We start from the raw sequence: 12,741 nt of genomic DNA, 5'->3' as shown, positions 1-12,741 counted from the left end.
TATCTTACATGCGAGAATAGAAATACTTTTACTAACTGGACATTAATTAATAAGTAAGGTGCTAACCAAGAAGTGTGGATGAGCAGGGGAGTGCAGGAGAAAGGAAGTCGCGGTGAACGGGGGGTGGAGGAGGTAAATGCAGGAGAGGGATAAAAAGCCGCCACTCCAGTGGTTATGTGCCCAGGGAAGTTAGGGTGGTTTCAAACTATGTGCTAAAGAGAGGACTGGGGGAAGGGGAACATTCTGTCTCCCAATGGCCCGTCCTGACCCCGCATCTTACAGGACGCGGGCACTTGGCTTCCTTGGCAGAAGCTAAGGAAGGCAGCTGCAAAGGTGCCTGGAGGGTGAGTGGTCCTCTCTGGGTTTTCTTCTCCTAATCTTACATATACTGTCTTTTTTGGTTCCCCTTCCTAAGGCTAGTTCTGGACCCTTCCATCTGTACACGTTCACATGATGACTGGTAGGCATCCAACACCACATGGCCATAGAATCTTCTCGCTACATTAAAAAGCTCATGGAGAAGGGGAACTGGCCCTCACCAGCTTTCCTTTAGTGAAGCATCAGCCCCTGTGTCCTTATTCTCTAGAGAACTATAAATCCCTGCATTCCTCACACAGATGCCGCACTGAATGCTGCATCAGTGTCTGGTTCCTTCACTGATGACCACTTACGTATAATTAAATTTGGAATTACAAGATCTTAATGTTGGAAAAAATGTATTTTTACCAGAACTATCTTCTAGCATGCATTGAAGACCAGAATGAGGCTTCTTCGGATAGTGGATTAATTATGAAATAAAACAGCCATCTCTCCTAGGCACCAAATATGGTCTACTTTCATCTTCACTAAAGCCTAATGATTTCTAAGCAATCTACATTCTGAAGTAAAAAAGAGTTACCATTTTTGAGAACCTATTATATGCTAGGCACTTTATATATACCTCTAATCCTCAGATATACCTAGAATATTATGAACTCCATTTTACATATGAAAAAACTAAGGCTCAGAGGTTAAATTACACAAGGTCACAAGACTGGTATTTTACTCTAAGATTAGAGTCTTTCTTGAGAGGCCAGGGCACTTTAAGGATAGAAAAAATTCATGAATGGAAGCAAAAAGAGAAGATGAAAAAAGAAAGCAAAACTAAGATAAACGAAAGAAAAAACTGAAAACAACTCTAATGTCTTACAAGAGATGAAGTCTATTTTGGTGACATCTATGAATAGCCATTATGCAGCTAGTGAAAAAATATATATGATAGAACAGTTATGAACATGAGTAAATGTTCTTGATACATTAAGTGGAAAAACAAAACAAAACCCGGCTATAGAACAGTAGGGATAGTATGATTTCAGCTTCGTAAACCAAAATGTGGAGATATATGCACAGAAAGGTGGTAAGAAATACACCTAGATAATTTTTGGTGGAAGAAATTAAATTGACTTTGAATTTTTCTCTTTTGTGTGCCTCTGAGTTACCATGTGTGGGCATTTAGCAGAAATTAAAAAAGGAAAAGGAGAGAAAATGGGCGAGCTGATTAGCGCTTATGTGTTGGAGGAAAGGTGAGTAGGATTAAATGTTTGACAGCTGGAAGAGGATGGCTGTGTGTCTGACTCAAAGGGTGTCTATGCAAGGGACCATGACTCACGTATGAGTCAGGCTGGGCTTTTGTTTTTGGCAGGGTGCTGGGAGATCCTCTTGGAGGACAGCAAGAAAAACATTTTCTTACAAGTTTACATTTTTGTGGATGGACTCTGATTCAACCTCTGACATTCTTCCTGGCCCCATCTCAATCCAAGTCTGCTCCTCGGACCTGCAGTCTATTATAGGCTCTGACTGATATACATTTAACTGTCTGTATTTTGAAAGCCAGCCTGCCTTTTATTACACTCAGCTGGACGGAGATTAAACTTGTATCTGCTTGACCTGTGGATGAGTTTCAGCTGCCGCAGCCCTTCCAGACCTGTGATAACGTTCCTGTAGCTGGGGTAAAATTATGGCAGTTGGAGAGTCAATGCCTATATGTTTTTGAGGGGTAGGACTGGATTTTGAGAAAATGGCAAATTCTTTTAATCTCTTGAACACTGAATCACTGCTTTCACTACTTTATATGTTCATGTTTTAAAAAATTTGGGGGCTGTCATTCAGGCTTGGTTCCATAGTAAGCTTTATCTCAAAGACATTCTCTTTCACGATTAATCTGTGTGGTCATTTGAAGTCTACGCAGTCATTAAAAAGAATGCAGTAGATCTGAACTGCATTGATTCTATGAAGTGTGGTTATGCATACTTTGCCATCTTTAAAATCGGGATGTGCCTCACAATCTTGGCCACCCAGGCAGCTGGCGGCAGGGCTGCTCCACTGAACTGTAACCCTGTTGGCCAACACACCGGTTAAGCATCACTGACGAAGAAGCTGGCTCTGGTAGTTGACCGTTCATGCCTTCTGACAAGAACAACAAAGCTCCAGCATCAAAACTTGCTGAATAAGGACAGTGGCTTAGAAGGTGATGCACAGTCTCTCCTGAAGGTACACAGGGTGACACTGTAGAGAAAAGCAAAGACTGACAACTCTGAGGAAAAGTGGTTAAACAGAGTATTGGATTTGGAATGTGAAAAGGGTTTTGGGCTATCTTAACCAACACGTTTCACTTCTTTTTTTTTTGTATGCACAAAAGACACATGTGATAAAAGTGCATACCCAAATAAGCTTAAACGGACTCTTTTAATAACTAAAATAAAAATTCTAAGTATTAGCAGTCATCACCATTTAATTGGCAGGTGTTTTTCGAAATATCTTCTGTGGGTTTTTCATGCATGTGATAATCTGAATGAGAATAATCTGAGGGCACAGGACATTTTATAACATTGAACAAAAGAACCGTGTTAAACCTTCAGGTGACACGGCTCACCCCAAGTCAGAGTGTTTTCTAGTAGCAGCAAATGCTTTTGTAAACTCTCAAAGGAGTCTAGTCTTCCTTTATAGGAGCTATGCGTGTCCAGACATGTGTGTGTGAGCACTGTCCAAAGGGAGTGCAAATCGCAGTAATAAAGTCATGATAACTTGTCAAAAATGATGCACCAATGAAAATCATTCCTAGAATCTCTTTTAATTAAACATTCAGCTGTCCACTGGAGTCATTTTAAAATACAAAATGCAGCCCTGTGGTCGTTTTCTTCTTGCTATCCACCCTTTTGCAATAGCTCCAACAATGAATTCTCATTGGTGATTAAAAAAAAATTCATAAGACAGGGTACAGCTGGTTATGCCTCTAGCAAGATGTCAAATTTCGCTTGCACAAAATTAATTGCACCTAATTAAATGGGGGTCATTGGCATTACTGTAAAGCAAAGCTATTTATTAGACAAAGAAAATTTCTCAAATACCAATTTGCTTTTCTTTCAGATATCTGAAAGAAAAGAACTGCTTACATAATTTAATTTGTTTTGCCATTTTAATCTTATTGCTCTTCAAAAGATCTACTTTAAATCTTGCTTCACCTTTAAAATTGTATAATATTTTAGAATACTATAGGTAATCCTTGGAGGAGGACATTAAAAAAAAAAAAGGTTTTCTGTAGATTACCCAATGACTTTTCAAATAATATTAAAAAAAGAATTTGTAAACTACCATTTGCCATGACATGTACCTTGAAATTACTAATACGAAGAGTTTAACAAGAAAGAAATGGGTTTTGATTTGGGGATGGTTGGCATGGTTGAGATAAATAAACAATAATCATTATTCAAACCAGCTGCTTAAAGCTCTCTTGGGGAATTTCTGTTTTTCATAATATTCACAATATTGGAGAGAAGAGTACAGAATATTCTAGGTTATATCATCCCATCGCATACTTTATATTTATCTGTATGTAAATAAAATCTATCTTGGGGCAATGTAAAAGGAGAATGGAGAAGCCAGAGAAAGTTTTTTCCACAATGTCAGACCAGGTTCTAATGTTTGAAAAATGAAAGATTTCCTGGATGTATCACTAATGGCTATTCTGTCTTGTGTTCTCATAGCAGCCAAGCCAGTTTCCATTACTTTAAGAATACTTAGCTATATAAACTCAGAATCCAAAATATAATGCTGATTCAAGATTAATTTGGTCAATAAAAATATTTCATAGGAAAGTATGATAGTAGTAATAAGAGAAAAGAAATATTTTTCAAGAATATGAGAATACCTAATATTTCTTATAAACCTCATTTCCAAAATAGGTAATTCACTTTTCTCATTTCCTTTTAAGCTTTTAAAAGCTTTTTGCCGAAACATTTTTAAATAGAAAAGAAATAACAAAGATCATCTAGTCTCAGATTGAAAAGGCTGATTACGTGTGGATTAGCAAATTTTGAAGAAAAAAATGACACTTCCTATATTTGCCACTTTTCAGTATAGGTCAAATTTAATTAGTTGAGTTATGAAGCAATATTAAAAATTCTTTTGCTGCAGTATTAGGCATGAAATATCTTTATGGGATTATTGTAAGCCTAGCTTACATTTAAGAGCTTGTCATTCTTTTAAAAAGTGCTTTAGGAGATAGCACCAATTAGAAAAATTCAGTGGGGCTGAAACCCACAGGACAGCTGAGAAGGACTTGTACTCACAGGAGTAGCTTAAATCCATCTTCTTAGAAGACCTTCATGATACTTCAAAATTTCTCACATAATGTGCACGAAATTAATTTTTACAGGTAAATGCACGTCTTTTAAAATACATAAAAAGAACTCCATGATTTTGCCAAAGATTCCACTTACTTGGGTAGACCCTGCCTTAAAAGTAAGCTCCGTACTTCAGAATCCATTGCTTGGCCGATTAATTTTAAGTCCTCAGCCCTCATTTAAAACTGAAGAGTGAGCTCTTCACAGTAGTACATTCATATATGATTTACCTTGTTCTGATTATTTAATTAACTCAACACATGTGCCCTGGTATATTCTGGAGTACCATACTGGGGACCTCAGAGTTCTAACATCTCTCAAGGACTTTTTTGTAAGTAAGAGGTAAGGTATTTCTAACTCCGCAAAGAATTTCAGGACAATAATACATTAGAAAAAAATTAATTCTAATAGAGATGGGGAATACGAGTGACACAATTGCAACTGAACACTTCCTAGGGCTTTTCTCCTACATTATTGCTGATGAGGGAAAATGACAGTCAGTCTTTGCAGACGTTAAACTTACAGGGATAAAGTAATATTTCTTAGAAACATTAAGTGTCATGATTAATCATCATCCTTAAGGGTTTCCAAAAAGTCATCGTGTTCCCACAGAAGATGATCTCATCCCAGCATGTGCAGATAAAAACATCTGAAAGAACAGGATATAAATAATCTTCCTTATGGCGAGTCAACAAGTGTAGCTTGTTCTGAGCTACTGTGAAATGCATATGTGTTTAGATAATTGTGTCTCCAAAGGGGATAGATGACTTAGTGATTTTCAAGTACTGCTCTGCCAGAAGAGTTTCAGGTGGGCTCTGGGAGCTTGGAGGGGAGGGATGGAAAGGGGCCCCAAAGGGGAAGTATGGTGGGGGGTATCGAAGGGGAAGGATGTAGAGAGGCACTGAAGGAAAATGATGGGAAAGGCATTTTCTGGGCAGGGGTATCCCAGTTCCTCTCCTTTGGTCCTACTAAACCAGAGGAGGATTGTTTTGTTTTACATACAGGGTTTCTGCACAGGAGTTTATTTGAGATATTTCTGTTATTCAAAGTAATAAAAACTTTCATGAGACTTGTATTTAAACATAACATACTGAACACAGGTATTTATCTACTCTTCTCTGAAATCCTACTAAAATAATATTAAAGGAAGAAAGAAAGCATAAACCAACATGAACAAAGAAATGTAAAAGAAGACAACAGCACACAAAGGAGTTTGGAAAGATTTTGGAAAACAAAATGCAGATGGATTAGAGATATTTGACCAAACTATCTCGATTTGCTAGATGCCTGCAAGGCTGGCTGGTGGAGGAAGCACGTGCATTTATACTGTAGAATCTTGGACAATGCTTGGGTACATCTGAAGGCAGGGAAATGGCATAGGACTGCATACAAAGGAAGATTGATATGACACTTGACAGGACTATCTGAGATCCTCTATTTGTCCTGTCCATCTGCAGACAGAAGAATGAGGAAGTTCATTATCTTGAGAGGCTGAATCAGAGGAGCTCTGGCTAGGGCACACTTAGGCAAAGCTGAAGGGGCAATGAAGGGATTTTTTGAAACAAGAGAATAAAGTGAAATTCTGCATGCTGAACCTTCGATCATTCCCTTGCCAAAGTCTTAAAACACTGGTAGCCAGGCTTAAAACTCCTCAGGACTGAGCTGGAGAGTTCTTCTCTGTGGTAATTTACAATCCAAAGGGAAAAAAATTTAGATACTTTTAATGTACCCTAATGAAAGAGTTGTGTTTACCTGACCATTCTAAAGGAAAGTTTACCCAGACATTTAGTGACTATGTAGTAGGCACTATTTTAGGCAATAGTTATGGTGGTGAACAAAACAGACATGCTTTCTTGGAATTTATATTTTAGTGCTAGAGAAAAACAAAGAATAGTTTAAAAATATATAAAAATGTATAAAATTAATGCAATGTTTGGTAGTGACAGGACCATGAAGAAAAACAATCAGGCTAAGAGAATGAGCAGGGTAAGAGGAGAGAAAATGATAGGTAAGTTGGGCGTTTGTCATTTAATTACGTGGTCAGGGGAGATCTCTTGAAGATAAATTGCTTAAACCTTCAGTGAAATGAGAAAATATTATGACAAAAAATTTGAAAACTTAAACAAAATGGACAAATTCTTAGAAAAATATAACATCAGAACTGACACAAGAAATAAAAAGTGTGTATAATCTTAAAACTGTTTAAGAAATAGAAGCAGTTAAAGCAAACACACAAAGTAAACACCAGACCCAGATGATTTTATACAGAAGAAAAACAGACCATTCCAATATCACGCAGACTTTTCTTAGACAATATGAAAGAGGAAATAGTAGCCAATTCATTTTTAAGCCAGCATAACCCTGATACTAAAACCAGAGAAAATATTATAAGAATATAACAGACCCATGTCACTCGTAAATAGAAATATATTAATCCTAAATGAAATATTATAAATAAAATCCAATAATGTCTGAAAATAAATACCCTCAACTAATTTTGGTTTATACTAGGTATGTAAGGATCGTTTAATATTTTGAAGATCTATAAAAGTGATTCATTAATTCATTATTAGATTAATAGAGTAAATCATATAATCATCTCAAGAAATACAGAAAAAGCATGTAATAAAGTTAAATACCTATTCATGGTAAAAATTATTTATAAATTATACATAGAAGGGAATATCATTAATTTCATAAAAACAAACATTAAAGAAAACATAAAATTGACATTATCTTAAATAGGGAACATTAGAAGCATTCCACTTAATGAGAAATAAGCTAAGGATTTCAACTACTACCATTTTTAATACTCAAAGTATTAGTGTACTTTACCTACCCAGGGCTTAAAACAAAGCAAGAAACCAGAGGCACGAGGATTGGGAAGAAGTAGATAAAGTTGCTATTTTTTTGTAGATGATATTGTTTTTAAATCCAATAGAATGAACAGACAACTTTATTAGAAATAACAGGAGAATAGAGAAATAATAGGAGTGATAATAACAAAGTGACTGGCTAGTAACAAAGTAAGACTAGTATTCAAACTTATTTGCATTTCTGTTCACCAGAAGCAAACAAAGAGAAAGCATTATCAAAGAGAATTTAAGATAAAACCAGAGTATCAAGTATCTAGAAGGAAATACAAGAAAACATGTACATTATTTCTAAATGGAAAATTATAAAACTTTAAGAAATAGTCAATAAGATCTAAATTAAGGAGAGGCAGGCCATGTTCATGGATAGGAAGATTTAGTATTGTGAAAATGTAATTCTCTCCTGAATTGACCCATAGATTCAATGCAATTTCCAGTCAAAATCCTGAGAGTATTTTGCTGAACTTGATTAAATGATTTAAAATTTATATAGAAGAATAAAAAAGCAAAAGCAGGGAGCACATTCCCTAAGAAAAACAGTAAGGAGAGGGATTTGCCTATCTAGACGTTAGGAAGCTATAGTAATTAGACTGTACAGTATTGGTGCAGGGATAGAAACACTCATCACCCAAACGGAATGTATTCCCATTAATGTCTACTATCTACAGAAATCATCAGATCAGTGAGTAAAAAAAGGGATTGTTCAATAATTATGATAGAAAAAATAGTTATGTATATGGAAAAAAAATGAAATTAGATTTCTCTTCATACCATGTCAAGAAACCAACTCCTGATTTATTACAGGCCTTTTTATAAAAATCGACACTTTCAACTATTGGTAAGAAATCTAAATTAATGTCTTTGGACCTTGGGATAGAAGATTTCTTATGTTAAGAGACAGAAAAGCATTGACTCTAAAAGAAGAGTTTGATAAAAATTAACTATGTTAAAATTAAGAACTTCTGGTCATCAAAGACACACTGAAGAAGTGAAAAGACAAGTTACAACCTGGGAGAAGGTATCTGCAATGCACACAGCTTATCAAGGACCAGTATCATGACTACAGAACTTCAATGAAAAAAAGAGCACGAAGAATCCAATAAGACCCAGACAGTCATTTTACAGAAGAGGAAAGAAGGAAGGCTAATAATACCATATGATAGCCATTCAATTAACAAAAAGAAATGGGCAATATCAAGTGTTAGAAAGGTTATGGATCCACAGGATCTCTGAAACTTTGCTAGTAGGCACATAACTTTTTGTAACCATTTTAGAACACAGGCATTATTTTTTAAATGTGAGCATTCATATATTTCCCTAATAATTCCACTCCTACGTGTACATCAAAGAGAAACTCTTGCACACAGACAGTAAAAGATGTACAAGAATGAGTATGAGCAGAATTGTTTACAAGAGCAAAACCTCTGGAATCTAAAGCCCGTCATCAGAAGAGTGGCAGATACATTCACACAGGGGAATATAACATAGCAGTCAAAATCATGGAGTGCCAAAGGGAAAAGTGGGGCGATTTTAATTTCAAGACAAACAAAACAGTTACTCAAGTAATAATAGTTTGTAGCATGGTTCAGCATGAATAATATATGACTTTAATAATGTAAACATTGAAGAGTTATTTGACCCCAAATTGTGAAATAACTATGAAACGAGAATGGGGTTTGGAATATATGGATATATGTAAGAGAGAGTTAAGTCCCAAATTTCTAGTCAAAAGATGGTCATTTAAAAGTAAATGCTAAGAAGATGTGCATTTTACTTAGAGATATGGACGTAAATACCGGAAGAAACAGCCAAGGAGTTAAAAATTATTGTTTCTGGAAAGTGGGACAAGGATAGAGAGGGATGGGACAGGGGCCTGCTACTTTTATTTTGTGTTATTATACTTCACAGTTATTAATTCTATTTTACTTTTACAGCCACATATATGTATGTATGTATGCATATATGTATGCACGTAGGTATGCACGCATAGGTATGTGTGTACGTATATATCTATACCTATCTAACTTTTATTTAAAAGACAAAAATCTCCCTTTTGAATTGGAGAGATAAGACATTGCTGCGCAGAGAAATGGAGTTTCTAGAAGAAAACTTTTTGGCACTTTGGAGAATATTAGAGAGCAGTAGTAGAGATCTATATGACTATATGGTCCAATCCCTTCATTTTATAAAAATGAAGAAACTGGAAGCATGATAAAAGTAAGTAAATTGTTAAAGTCTCAAAATAAGAAACTGACTAGGACCAATCAATCCTCAGGCCTCCAGGTCCCCAAAGCTCTTCCTGCCACATCCCACTGGGAGGGGAAACAGGAACTTCTATAGCAAAGGGAAAGGTCACTTCCAGCTCTGCAATGACACAGAAAAAGGGCGAAGGAATGCCATGAGCCAGCTGGTACCCAGCTGAGGAAGACAGGCCTTACTTGGCACGGCCACATGGCAGCTCCCGTCTTGACATACTAACCACCTATGCTGACTCCTGAATATGCACATATGGGAGCGTATGCGTGCTTTCTGATTTTTGCTGATTTGGATAAATCTCTAAGGATCAGACTGAAGTACATAGTTTATTGAAAGCCCTGCTCAGAAATAGATATTAAAGTGTCTAAATCTGGGCCTCACATGAAGGAGAGAGTGGAAGTCTATTGGCCAAATGAATGCATGAATACTATCATGTGTCTCTCACACCTGGCTTAACATGGTAACTATACCTAGTATTTACATTGGGAGTACTTGTCTTAAAGAGCCCAAAGGAAGACAGAGTCATTCTGACAGAAAGAGACATTTGGGGAGGCATCTAAAGAATGCTGATGGGTCATCAGTTACAACCATCTTTATTAAAACAAAGTTCAATGTGCTTTATAACTTGGAATACCGATATACATAATAGCTCATTTTTCAGACTATCTAGGCAAAGTATGACCTATGAATTGGCAGCATGGACACTTGCTGTTAGAAATACAGAATCTTGAACCCCACTCAGGCCTACTGATTAAAGTCAGCATTTTAACAAAATCTCCAGGTGATTTGCATGCACATTAAAGTTTGAGAGGCTCTGGTCTACAAACCTGTTTTCTAGGTAAAACTATGATTTTAATATATTTTATTTAGAATTAGAAGCTATGCAAATAGCCAATGATATCCTAGAATAAATATCAATAAATGAGCAATGATATCTTGAAATAAATTAAGATAAAGAAAAACCACTTGGAGGACAGGTTAAGTTCTATAATAAACATTAAATGATCAAAGTGGGAATTGTATTTCTCAGTTACCAGTATTCATTGCAATCAAATGTATCAGGGGCGTGATGCTGGATGCTTTGGGACTGCTTAATGGGAAATCTGGTGGTCTGCCACACTTCTCTAAGCATCAGCCAGCTGGCTTTAGAGTGTGCCTTGATTCCCCCATCGCAATGCAAAATCAGTACAATGTCTGGAAAAAAATAAAATATAGAAATCTGACCTCAAGTGGCTGGGTAAATGGGCCAAAAGAACCCCACAACTAAAACCCAGAAAACGAGCCCCAGAAACAGGTGGGGAGAGGCCTGTCCAGACTCCAAATAAAGGTGATAGTATTATGAAAAAAAAAATAGTCAAAGATTTATTAAATATGTAGTCAGATGACAAAATCCATTAGGTACATATCAGAAAATCAATTCAAAAGAACACTCACCGAGAGGAAAGGCTTGGCTTCCCACTTTTGCTACAGCTGGTATAAATTCCTGGGCCATCATCAAAGAAGCTCCCGAGTGCCAACTTCTGTCGAATAGATTCTCTCTCATTTTTCTGTGCCTAAAATTTCAAGAAAATAAAAATTGCTGATAAGTGGGCAGATATATCACAACCATAGGCAGTCTAACTGCTAAGTTTCTTAGAATTGTAACCTTAGACAAAAAGTAAATAAATAGGCTGCAGCACAAGAGCATTTAAATTATTAAGAGCTGAAATTAAACCAGTCTCTCCTGGTTCCACCTCTGTGAGCAATTTCAATTCTCCAGAGCCCTTTACGATAGTCTAGGAAACCATCACTGTGGTACTAAATGATCTTCACCAGGATAGAACCAGATTACTTGGTGCTGTGATCTTTCTTCTTCTTACCTGCTAGATATGACAGAGTAAAGCTGTGGAGGGCAAGCACTTTGTCCTAAATCAAATAGCTTTTATCCCAACTGGGGCCTTTCCCTGGATCCTGTCCTCTCTCTTCTTTATAGCATCCTTTCAGCCCACTTTCTCTATGGCAAGAACATTAAATCATTCCCCCAACATGCACTGCACCTCTATGGGACAGTGCCACACTATAATGTTGGAATAGAGCCCTGGAGAGACAGACATAGCCCCTGCTGCCACCCAGCTTTCAGTCTTGATGGGGACAACTGTTTCTGTTCAAGTTTACTGATCTCACCAGGTTTAGACTATGAGAAACATATTGTTTGGAATAGCTGGAGAATTCTAATTGAACCCATCTGTTTCATATTTTGAAGGGAAGTCGGGTCGGTGTGCATAGGAAAGAATTTGGTAAACTACACGACTGCGATAATTTGGATATGTTTACAACATTACAACACTTGCCTTCCGATAAAAGTCCCATAAAAACTCACCACGCTGAACTTTTAAACCCTTTAAACAACAGGAGAGAAGATCGAGAATGATTTCCTTAGTTAAAAATAAAACAACTACAAAAAAAAAACCATAATGAGTTAGAAATCCTAGAGTGAGAATGAGATTTTGGTTTCCTGTTTTGTGGGCTTGTAAAAGCTGTGGAAGCACGATTTCATGTTCTGAGCAGACAGATGAAGACTACACTGAGCAAGTTATGCTTCAAAACCCTTCTCACGTGATTGGGTGTGGCTACCAAAGGCATGATGGCCCCTGATTCTCTCAGTAGGAGGTTCTGGAGCCACATCTGCTGCCCCCAGTACCAGAAGTTACAGTGAAAGCTCTGAGGCATGATCTGAGCATCACTGTGCCAGAGTGACAGAATGCACAACCTGTTGGAAGGGCGGACTGAAAAATGGCTTAATTTCATGCCCAAGTGCAGGGCATCATACTATAGGTGAAGCCTGCTCTGCCTAACATGGTAGTTACTAGTCACATGTGGCTATTTACATTCAAATTAAAAATTAAAGTAAAAAATCATTTGTTTAGTCATACTAGATGCATTTCAAGAGTTCCGGCTAGTGGATCCTGTAT

The 12,741-nt window shown here is 36.8% G+C and overlaps 1 protein-coding gene across 1 annotated transcript in view; it reads right to left on the bottom strand.

Moving 5' to 3' along the window:
- Positions 1 to 12,741, bottom strand: part of SCHIP1 (schwannomin interacting protein 1) — a 123,964-nt gene that overhangs the window by 15,170 nt on the left and 96,053 nt on the right. The window contains exon 2 of the mRNA XM_011379660.2: positions 11,225 to 11,343. Within this exon, the coding sequence (XP_011377962.1) occupies positions 11,225 to 11,343 (119 nt within the window). The remainder of the gene's footprint in view (positions 1 to 11,224; positions 11,344 to 12,741) is intronic.

Source organism: Pteropus vampyrus, unplaced genomic scaffold (assembly GCF_000151845.1).
Source record: "Pteropus vampyrus isolate Shadow unplaced genomic scaffold, Pvam_2.0 Scaffold12, whole genome shotgun sequence".
NCBI classification, from domain to species: Eukaryota; Metazoa; Chordata; class Mammalia; order Chiroptera; family Pteropodidae; genus Pteropus; species Pteropus vampyrus.
The sequence above is the reverse complement of the archived record's forward strand: the minus strand, read 5'-3'. Positions and strand labels throughout refer to the sequence as shown.